General features: G+C 33.6%; 1 protein-coding gene across 1 annotated transcript in view; it reads right to left on the bottom strand.

The window, feature by feature from the left end:
• Positions 1-12125, bottom strand: part of SYCP2 (synaptonemal complex protein 2) — a 53464-nt gene that overhangs the window by 7755 nt on the left and 33584 nt on the right. Inside the window, exons 23-32 of the mRNA XM_087959028.1 lie at positions 10864-10928; positions 9431-9592; positions 8601-8805; positions 5759-6000; positions 4756-4935; positions 3135-3225; positions 1708-1851; positions 928-1046; positions 294-388; positions 114-213 (exon numbers count right to left, since the gene is read on the bottom strand). Of these exons, the coding sequence (XP_087815154.1) occupies positions 114-213; positions 294-388; positions 928-1046; positions 1708-1851; positions 3135-3225; positions 4756-4935; positions 5759-6000; positions 8601-8805; positions 9431-9592; positions 10864-10928 (1403 nt within the window). The remainder of the gene's footprint in view (positions 1-113; positions 214-293; positions 389-927; positions 1047-1707; positions 1852-3134; positions 3226-4755; positions 4936-5758; positions 6001-8600; positions 8806-9430; positions 9593-10863; positions 10929-12125) is intronic.

Here is a 12125-nt window from a genome sequence, read left to right as displayed (position 1 = left end):
TTCCTTTTTTGTACCAATTCAAAGAATATATTTCCCTTTAATATTTTTAAAAGTCATTAATTAAAATATAATGTTTAAGTAATTTAATATTTTTGTAAAGGAAAATAACATACTGAAAAATCTCTTTCGATATTTCTCAATAGTTGTGAATCTCTTTCAAAACTTTCAAGCTCTTTCAGGAGGCAGGAATGAAGATTTTCCAGCTGTCTGGATCTAGAAAAATATAAGCAAAAGTTAAATATACAACAAATATAACAATAACATGAAACTCTGGGAACTCATTCTAGACAAACCTGTACTTCTGTAATTCTCTTCCCATTGTGTTCATATGCTGATGTGTTGTTTTCAGTGACTGTTTTGCAAAACAGTCAATTTTCTTTGATCGGCTCTAAAAATACAAGGGTTACATCATTATTCCTTTCAAACTGAGTATAGATTGAAATAAAAAAAACAGTTTTTAAAAATTATGAAATCATATCATGTCCATCTAACCTAAAAATAGCAAAACATCAAATTCTGCTCTGTTCTATTCGTGTGTGTGTGTGTGTGTGTGTATGTGTGTGTGTGTATGTGTGTGTGTGTGTGTGGTGGGGAGGAGTGCACATACATAAATACTGTATATACATGGCAGTAATCATTTAAAAAGAGTATTAGAAAAACAAACCAGAAAACATCTAGTAAGATACTACTGCCTTTTTTATATTCTTGCTATAGACAAATGTGTGAGCAAAAATTATAAATTCAAGTTTCTGTAATATTCTGAATAGACATGGAAATATGACCTTACAATGAGATTATAAAGAATAACTTTTATAAAAGAGAATGAATGTTTGTTACACGCATAAACACACGTGTTCATCATTACCAGCATATTTGAGACAAAGACAGTATACACTAAATATGTATCTCCAAGAAAGATATATTTACCTGTATTTTCCTAGCAAATTCCTTATGAAGCGTCTGACAAATTGTTTCTACATTTGAACAGCCTTCCCCATCAAAAGGAGATGTCTCATTGATAGAAAATGTAGATAAGTTTTCAGATACTGAAAAAAGAATATTTTAAGATTTAGATGTTGTTTACTCAACTGTATTATCCTTTTAATACTAATATGCCCTACAAGTCTTAACAATCTTCTTCAAAGAAAAAATATTCCCCTAATAATCAATGACTTAAGCAATTTTCTCATAAGTGTTGGGAAGAAATGGACAGAAAAGCAGGAGGTCATTGCCTCTTTGGACCATTTTAGAAAGTTACCAGAGGGCTTTATTCTCTGAACAGAAAAATAATTACAGCTTCCTATAAAGAGAGTAAATACTAATATATAGAGGTCATTTTGTTTTTGAACTGCAGGTTGACAAAAATAAATTCATGTGAAACCATCACTGATGATTTCTTTATTCAAAGTAACTTCCTACAGTTATTAACTATTACTGTTAATATTCCCTACTATTATTAATTTTTACACATAATTAAATACAATTTTTATTAAACTACAAAATTATCCTTTATAGGGTACCTGCACAAAAATACTCAAAAAATCTGACAATTATTGACTCTAGCAAATCTTAAATGAAATCAAAAGAGCTTTTCGAATTGAAAAGTAATATAAAGTGACATAAATCAACAGGTTTATTATATGCTATATGTCTTCTGTCATTTCTTACTCCAATGTTTTTTACAGCTCAATTTAAGCTTCAGCTCACCTCTGTAAGTACTATGATCTGCTTTGAATAACTTTCTAGGGATAAGCTTTATTTTCCTTTCCTCCCTCCTGATTTCTTCTTCATCGGAATAATTTTCTGTATCTTCCTGATATAGTCGTTTGAAATTAGGATGTATTGTAGGTCCTTTAATAAGATTATATTTAAACACATCATAAACAACAGTAAAAGTGCTGTTATGCACAGTTCAGACATCCTGAAGAGGATGTCTCCAAATAATGTGCAAACATGTCAGAGGGAACTGCCACTGGGTTTTTGTTTTGGTAACATAATCTCTTTTATTTGTGCAACATGTCGCTTTAAAAAAATATGTTCAAGAAAGTATTTATTAAAACATTCATACATGCAACATTTACAGAAACTCCAATTTTATTCCAATTCTTGTGGTTCAAGAAGATGTATATCTTTTCTTTGTCCTTTTTAAGGCACAGACTATTGCTATCATTTACTTTAAATGAATATAGTAATTAAAAAAAAATGTTTTTTAAAAAAATCTTCTTAGTCCACTAGAAACTGTAAGTGGCAATAAAACAAGAGGTAGAATAGAATAGAATAGAAAACCATTCTGTGGTTTCTTCCCCAAACCCCAAAAACTTTAACCTTAGACTGTCTACCATTGACCTCACCCCTTTCCTAAGAGGTCTGTACATAAGCGCACCAACGTGCCTACCATCCCTGTCCTATATCTTCTTTTATTTTTTATTTTTCTTCTACGTATCCATGTATTCATAACTATGTTTTTACTTATACCTATTATCTTGTAAGCAATTGACAAAAATAAATAAATAAATAAATAAATAAATAAATAAATAAAGAAAGAAAGAAAGAAAGAAAGAAAGAAAGGAATGGAATGGAATGGAATGGAATGGAATGGAATGGAATAGGAATAGAATAGAATAGAATAGAATAGAATAGAGAATAGAATAGAATAGAATAGAATAGAATAGAATAGAATAACAGAGTTGGAAGGGATCTTGGAGGTCTTCTAATCTAGTCCAACCCCTGGCTTAAGCAGGAAACCCTATACCATTTCAGACAAATGGTTATCCAATCTCTCCTTAAAAACTCCAGTGTTGGAGCATTTACAACTTCTGGAGGCAAGTTGTTCCACTGAGGGGAATGAGCAATATTATGACAAGAAAGTTTCCATGAATAATGCAATGATTAGTAATAATGAGTTAAAGAAATTGGGATGGGGAGAACTTCTATTTGATTCATTTATTTACTAATCAGATTTATACAATGTCCATCACACTTTCTAAATGACTCTGGGCAGTTTACAATTTTAGTAAACGGGACTGTATTTTAAAATAACTAGCCTGCACATGGCCTGAAAATGCAGAGGTTTTCATTTTCTGTATAGTTAAATTGTAGAATATTTGTATTTATAATTGTTTATGAAACTATACCAGATTCATGTACATCGGTAAAACATTCTTCATGTTGTAATTCTTCTCTGCTTCTGCAAGGTGTGGTTAATTGAGATGGAGATAAAGAACCCTAAAAATAAAGATATATTAACCAACCTAAACCTTTGTAAGAGGATCAGTTTGTGAAACAATATAATACCAATTTGAACTTTTCTTTTAAAACAATATTAATAAAGGCATATAAAAAGTATTATCAAAAAGAACAGGGCTAATAATCATAGGAATTTAATATTAATTTTCTGGAGTGCTGTTAATGAAGATATACAGTCCAACTAAAGTTTAAACAATATATTATTCATAGTAGAAAATCAAAGATGGATATGTTATTTTCAATATATTTTTAAAGAACCCTATGTATGACCAGGTCTTACATTACTGAGTTATGGTTTGTGGTTCTAGAGAAGATATAAGCAATTTAAAGATGATAAACCTACTGAAGATGGTACAAAATTGTTAAACCACAAATATCAGGTATATACTGTACCTCCATCTCTAGTAATCACTCTACAGAAGGAGAACCTCCAAAATACATCTACGATTCTTTAGGGAAAATGTAACCTTGTTTAAAATTGAACTATATTTCCAGCACCCAGATCATTCCAGGGTTTAAGCATCCACCTGTTTGTCTTCAACCATCCAATACTTCACTTGATATCAATTAAAAATTTCAAAATTTCTCTAGGATATGGTGAAGGAAAACAAATAGAGCAGTTCATCGTGTACTTACTAATATCACTGCAGCCCAAACCTACAGATCTGAAAGGTTAAAAATTATGAAGTTTTTAAATACAAAGAGGAAGAACACTCTGCAGAGCCAAAAGGCAGGTTCCCCATCCGATAGCTTCCTAAGCTTTAGCATTTCTCTAATGCTTATTCCATTCTTTCTTTTATCAAACAATTCTGTTCTTCCTGAACTCATTTCTTCTCACTTATTGCTATACTGAGGAAATTGGCATATTGATTGTTATTCCTGAACAAATGTTCTGTTTCCCAGCATGCAGTGCTTGATTAATTGTGTCTGTCCTACAGTACTGAAAATATCTTGATCATTGGATATGGACAGACGTATATTTTCACACGTGTAAATATGGACATAGAAATGTGGTAATATCTGCTGAAAATTCCTTGTACAAAGTACAGAAATCAAGGGAACGAGCAACTGTTAAATGGATATCTGAGACATAGCATTACTATTACCCTGTATATCAAAGTGAGGTTCAAACTACATTCCATACCTTGAAAAAACTCAACTGAAAGAGACTTTTTCTCTTTTAAAATTTAGATTCTTCTTATATACATCAGTATACGTGTATACGATTCTAAACTGGATTCTTAATAATTTGACATTCGTAAGGTATGCTTTTACATTTCAGGGAAAATTATTCTTTTGATGTAAAATAAGCAATATATAAATGGCAAGTAGGATGCTTTTCTTTATAAAAGAGCAATTCTGGATTGGTTTGTTTCATTAGTTGGAAATGCAATAAGCTATTTAAACTAGAAACACATTTAAACTGAACTTATTAGTAACAGCAACAGAATTATATTACATAAAACCAATTTATCAAAAAGAGTAAAGATTATCTTGACAATATTATACCTCTCTTCTACTCTTCATGATATTTTCAGATGTATCTTCCATTTCTGTACGAAATGATTTATTTAAAAGGCCCCTTGTAATGCTCACTGCTTCATCAGCGTAACAGATTTCGTCCTCAGCAATTTCTGAATTTTTATAATTGATAAATGGTTTTTTTCTATTGAAGGGACTATTGTTGGACTAAAACAAAAATTAACAGTAGTAAATACACAACCATATAAATTTAATAATATTCTTCAATTTGAAGACACAACAGAAATATTTAAGATTGTAATCCTATCCATTATTTTCAGCATACAAAGTCTTACTGAAAAATTACATTGCAAACCTACAATTCTAAGTACATTCATTCCGCAATTAAGGTTGATTATTTTGTAAGAACTTCCTAGAAATATATGTAACTCCCAGTATGATTAGTTGCACATTGCAATTCCAATATTCTTAATAATTAAACTAAATATCCCCATCCAAATTATCTGTGAAGAACAGAAGCAGAAATGAAAATGTAGGCTCTTCTACATTGCATCTAAATTCATTTAAAGTTTAGCAAAGATAAAAAGTAATCTTAGAGCCTTTATTCTCAATTCCAAGGGAAATTAAGATGGCTTCTGTATTCTCTTCTTTTAAAAATTAACTGAAAACATTCACATTTACTTGACATTTGTAGAATAACTACTGTTCCAGGATCAGAGTGGGGAGACCTTCCATTACTTGCAAACAGTTTTTATATTTTATCCAAAATAAACTTTTAATAATTGTATTTATTCTTTATAAACATTGTTCAGTTTATTGAGTTGGTTTTTATATAAAGGCATTTTGTTATTCATTCATTCATTCATTCATTTATTATATACCACCTCAACTTGGCCAAATTCTTGGAGGACCTCTCTGAACCATTCTGGGTTTATAGTATCAGTGCAGAAGATTGGAAGTTTTAAATTAATATCGAAAAGCAAACTCATGGAGTGGAAAACTCATTTTAAAATAGTTTGTAAATATTTACCAAAGAAAGCGGACTTATCACAGGTGAGAGATCCTCCGTTTCAAATACCAATTTTCTTCCCTTTTCAGGAAGATCCTTCAATAGTTCACTCTCTGAATTAATTTTTCCCATAATAAAATCTTCTTTAATATTTTCTAATGATTTCTCCTTTTCAGGTGTTAATTCTTCAAGATAGGACGATAAGGACGACCTTCTCACTGATATGTGCTCTTCAGTAGATTCTTCTGTATGTTTCTCATAACCTTAACAAACCCCATAAACAGATTTTAAAACATTGGCTACCTGTTGTTGTAACATTGAATCAACCTTAACAATATAAGAGGCTCACATGTGTATTCTCATCTCTGGCACAGCCCAGATCAGAAGCTTCTATTTTAGACCTATCATTGAAATCCCATTTGGTGGGGTGGTGTTGGTGTTAAATATAGCTAATTTCATGAACTGAAGGTTGAAACAGGTGATTAAACCCAAAGAAATCGATTGGATCCATTTCTGACCTACCCAATGCCTTTTTTTAAAATTTAAGATGTATCACAGTCGATCCAGCTTTAAAAAACATACCAAGTTACATAATTCATACAAAGTTACAACTAATCTAAAACAGAAGTGAAATTGCAAATTTCTGCTGGAAAGGGAACAAGCAGACATAAACACTAATTGTTGTATTCCCTGAAATGTAAAACTATGAACAATTCAAATGAAGAAACTACATCTGAAAAATAAAACTATAAATTTGTGTTGTATCGTACAGTACATTAGTCCCTGAAGCTCAGTACTCTGAAAGCAAAAAAGCTTTCCTACTTTCCAATACATTTTTCATGAGAAATGTTGTGCTGCTGAGCTTTAGTCCTCTATAATAATATTACATTGCACAATACATTACAGTGTTTTTAGGAACTGATGCCCACAGTTTTTTGCTATGGGCTACGGTATATCTGAGAAAATACAATAAAAACTCCCTTTTTACAACTCCATAATCCCTTAATTCGGGGTAGAGTCGGGGTGACTGGATGGAATTGAGCATTTACTGCCTGGAAAGCCTTCCTGATGCCTATGCAAAGTTCGCAGCAGATAGTTTTCCTTTGCACCATATGAGACAATCCACTGTCGCTACCTAGGATTGAACTCTCAACCTTCTGAGTGGGAGGTGAGTATCTTCACCACCAGGCCATCACATCGCTCATCTGAGAAAATACATTGACTTTTCTAAAACATTTAATATATTTTTATTTCATCACAAGATAGAAATTGTAACGGAAATTAAGAAAAGACAAGATGTAGTTCATATATGAATTGCATTTGCTTTTCTGGGCAATCTTGTGTAGCAAGAACATCTTTTAAATATACTTTTTAAAACTGGGCATCCTCAATTTGTTTTTACAGTTTTTCTTGTGACTGAAATGAGTTTGGAAATGATAATTTTTAGGGCTATGGAATGTTTTGAAGGATTTTGGTGAGAACATAACATTCCTCCTTGAAGCACTGAAGCCAACAAATCCTTCAGAAGGTTCAGCAAAGTTTCAAAAGCTTTCCCCACATCATCTCCACATGCCTTGACCTTGCACAACCACTTCACTTGGCCAGCAGTCTCAGCAGAAGTGCCTGTGCATGGACAGATGGACTATTACAACCTGGGAAAGCTTCCAAAGTGCCTGTGAACCTTTCTGAGGATACGAACATCTCATTTTTTTGGAGGGCAGTTGGGTTCCATCAACATAATGTGGCAAGTACCCCTTTAAATATTTTTTTCAGCCTCAGTACTGGAAAGTGATTAGCAAGCCATTTTATTTTAGACCAAAACTATTAGAAGGTGACTTTTACAGAAGCAAAACAGCATCGCTTGAAAATAATTTTGGGTATTTCACTTATACTGGACTTCAGAATGGGGCAAAGACTAGCATTAAACTGCCAATATCCAGCTTTGTCTTATCAAAAGTCCATCCAAAATATATCTAAGGGGGGAAAAGCACTCTCATGGAAATTACATTCAAATAATGTGGCTTATGTTTAAAAAGCAAATTGCTACAAGAATATTTAGACTAATCTAAGCTATAAACTAAAATAGTATCCTTTTCTTCATGCAAATTACAGTTTTCTTTTTTAAAAAATGTGATTCCCAGGTGCAGCCATAAGATTTTCTTATGGGAATCATATTTTTTTAAAAAGAAAACACTGTGATTTGCATGAAGAAAAGGATACAATTTCAGTTTATAGTTTTGGGTCGGGCCTGTTGGAAGTTAATATACAATATATACAGATAATATAAGTGGTTATTTATAGCTTTATGGTTAATTGTAAATATACCTGATTGCATGAGCCGGCTCTTCCCTGCAGCTACAGACGGGTGGGATTCTACCGGTTTGGCCCTGTTCGGGCGAACTGGTATCTTTGAGGATCAGCTGGGAGCGAACTGGTTAGGTTTGCTCCGACGATCAGCTGTTGGGACCACCCACTTCCCCGGGCTCTAAGCTCTGCTTTATATCCTGTTTTTCAAGCTCAGCTGATTCACGCGGCACAGCTGGAGAAGGTCAGTAGCAAATGCTCTGTGCATGTGCATTTGGTGCGTGCAAAGCGCGCACTCACCAAACCAGTTGTTACACCAGTTGAATCGCACCCGTGGCTACAGACATTACCAACTAGTGTGATAAGGCATAACCGTGTCAAGATGTCTGAACATAGTGCTGGAAAAGTATTATAGCAAAATTGCTGGAGCTTACTGAGTTGACCTGATATACTTTATAGTTATTCAAAAATTGTTAACTGGTGAAAAATCTCAAGTACATAAATTCAAGTTAAGACTATCCTATTATAGCTAAATATAACAACAAAACATATATCTTACATCTCATTATCTCAGAGAAAGGTGGACTCCCAGATGAAAGAGATGATGGTAATTCCATTTGGTTTTTTGTCATGTCATCTTTTGCTTTAGTAGATCTTTGGGGCTGATTTATCAATTTTCCTCTGACTGCCTCACTGGCAATTGTATGTTGTTGTATCTTGGGTTGATTAACAGCTCTAGATTTTGCTGTGATTTTATGTTCTGGCTAAAGATACAAAAACCTATCAGACAGAGTTTCACTGCACACTAATTAAACTGTGCATTTTAGAAAGAAGCAAAATAGTATTTTATATGTTATTTTTTAAAAATCTAGTTTCTCTTAAACAAAATGGAAGCTTAAGGTGGAAACATGGGCAAAGTGTCTAACTGTGCTAAAATCATGTTTGCACCCATTTTTTCCCTTCAGCTTATAAATTTTGTGTTTTTGTTAGTCTTTTAAGTAGTAAAATTACTCATAAGGAATTGTAGACCTATGTTTTAATAGTTAAGGACAGATAATGCCATGTATTTTTCAAGAATTATGCTGCTTAAATTGAATTCATATAAAAACTTTAGATAACATTTTAAATGACATTGTAATTGAACTTATTAAAACCAGCTGTGATAATGGTTTTGTGAAACCTAACGTTATTTTTAAAACCATTTAATATTTATGTAAAATATTTTTCTTTGAATCACACTGTTTATTGTTATTCTTCTTTGTTAAATACTATTCCATTCCTTTGAAAATCAAATTCTAGCTAAAGCAGAAGCAAAAATAATGATTTTCTAAAATACAAATTCTAGGAACATACAATTTTAGTAAACGTACAATAAAGTACAAAGCTTACATGTTCATTTGAAGTGTTCTTCTTATGCAAATATTCAGAAATTTCCTCTTCACTCTCTATCCCTGAACTTGAGAGTTCTTTGTAACATTTTTTGGCTAGTGCTGCTTTTCTGAGTTTTGTTGATCTGGTCAGTAGTGTTCTTTCCCCATCACTGTTATCATTCTGATTTTTAGAAATAGGTACTTAAAAAAATACTTTGCACGCCATTTTAATATTAAAGTTAGATCTTTTTCTAATTGTTCAGCATGTCTCATAGCTACCTACAATGTAAAATTCAGTACAGAGATTGACTTCAGAGACTCTCTGTATGTTAGCCATCCCTTTTTGGTGCTGTCTGGTGCAGGGGAATCAAACTCGATTTCATTGTGGGACACATCAGGGTTGTGTTTGACCTGGGGGGGGGGGAGGGTGGTCGTGGCTGGGGGTGGGCATGGCCAGCTCAACGTCACTTGTGTCGAGGGTGCCTATGGTGGCCTGAGTGCTCTGCCAGTGAAAACAGGCTTCCGAGCTCCATTTTAGGCTACAACGGCCTCCTGCATCCCTCTGCCAGTGAAAATGCCTGCAGCCCTCTGGAGCTCCATTTTTACAAGCAACGGCACCATGGCTGGTCCTTTGTTGTTTTCAGGGTGGCCCCACAGGCCATATCTAAGCATCCCATGGGCCGGATCTGGCCCACAGGCCTTGAGTTTGACACTCCTGTTCTAGTGACATAACACTGTTATTTATTATATCTCAACTAAACACATCTTGTTGGGAAATTTCAGTGTCTTAATTCACCACAAGAGGGGACAAACTGATCAAAACTGGATTGCCAATTAGGTACAGGTAGTCCTCGACTTCACACTTACAACCATTGCAGCATCCCCATGGTCACATTCAGACACTTGGCAACTGACTCGAATTTACAACAGTGTCCTGGGGTCATAGGGTCACCTTTTGCACCCTTCTAACATGCAAAGTCAATGGGAAAACCAGATTCACTTAGCACCTGTATTACTAACTTAACAACTGCAATTATTTACTTAACAACTGGGGCAAGAAAGGTCATAAAATGAAGCAAAACTCACTTCCCAAATGTTTCGCTTAACAACAGAAATTTTGGGCTCAATTGAGGTCATAAATCAAGGACTACCTGTATAATCTCATAAGAAATATAATCATTCCTGCCAGCTTAATACAATAGGCTTCAAAATATTAACATACCACATTAGAAAACAAAGGACAATCCATGAAGACAAGAAAAATTGGTAGTTATTTTTCTTATGCTCAGGATAAAGGAATATTTTTCTTGAACAAAAACTGCTGAGATTGGCTTATTCCATTCCAATCTGCTGAACAGTCAATCTTAAAAAACAATCTGATCATTTAGCTTTTTCTGTGTGGAAAACAGTTTTAATACTTGTAAACAAAAACAATTGAAAGAATTACGGTACCTTATTACTTCTGCTTTTTTGGGGTGGAGATATTTCCCTCATGCCTGGTGATATAGAGAATTTATCTAAAAATTCAACATTAATGACAAAACAAGCCCAAGATTAATTAAATCCTACTACAATGGTCAAAACAATTATCATTCAATTTTCATTGCTTCTGATCATCTCAACAAGAAATTACCAAGGCATTTTAAACATGAGTTTAGAATTATGCAATCAATCCACAATTACACAAAGATGATTGAAGAATAATGGGTGTAATTGGAAGGCCACTAGCATAAGACATTTACTGTTATTTATTGCTTGTATTTAGTCTTTTTTAAAGCTATGGTGGCTGCCCTGAGCTGCTGTTGAAAGATATAAATTGAAAGAATGAATAAATAAGTAAATAAAATAAATAAAAGTAAATAAAATAAAATGAATTAAAAATAAAGTTGAAGGACCACTTCTACCCAGTTATATCTATTCAGCCCACCAGAGCAAGAAGGCAGGGTATGATATGGGTTCCAACTGGTAAGAAAGGAGTATTATGTTTGTTCGCCCTAGAGATACTTATAAAGTAACAGAATACAGAGAATACAGAGCCCCCTCTAGGCAAGACGGCTGGCATGCAAATCAAATACATAAATATAATAAACAAACAAACCTAAAAATAAATTAAGGGAGTACACCTCATGGGACCAAGAAAAAGGGCCTTCTCTGTAGTGACTCCTTCCCTTTGGAACATCATTTCCTCAGAAATAAGATTGCCCCCCTTTTTGTTACTTTTCTAGAAGTTATGCCAAGGGGGGGCTGGGGTTTCTGAGTTTTTTATAGTCTTAATTTGTAATGTGGTACACTGCCTAGAGTCACTGTGTGTGAGTTGGACCGCCATATAAATCTATGTAGTATTTATTTATTTTATTTATTTATTATTTATGTATTCAATTTGCGTGCAGCCCATCTTGCCTAGAGGTGACTCTAAGCCAAATAAATAAATCCTTTATTAACATTTATCTCAGACTGAAGTCTACCTTCATCTTCTTGAAGATGCAAGACTCTCCAGAAATTATTAGATGGTATCTAATATGGGACCCTAATATGGGACTAGGCACCCTAAGCTGCTTTTCTCCTCCTCTTAAACTAACTTCAGAAATTCCAGTCCAATTACAGTGATTTGGCAACAGGGCCAAGCAGTACTCAATATGGACTATGGCCACCTCAGTATTTGGCTCCTTGCTTCCCTGCTTCTTGTCCTTCAAATATGTGCATAACTTTTTTCT

This window comes from Notechis scutatus, chromosome 3, assembly GCF_049901735.1.
Source record: "Notechis scutatus isolate UNSWTSFEM ecotype Mainland chromosome 3, rNotScu1.2, whole genome shotgun sequence".
Lineage (NCBI taxonomy): Eukaryota > Metazoa > Chordata > Lepidosauria > Squamata > Elapidae > Notechis > Notechis scutatus.
This window is presented reverse-complemented; position numbering and strand designations above follow the sequence as displayed.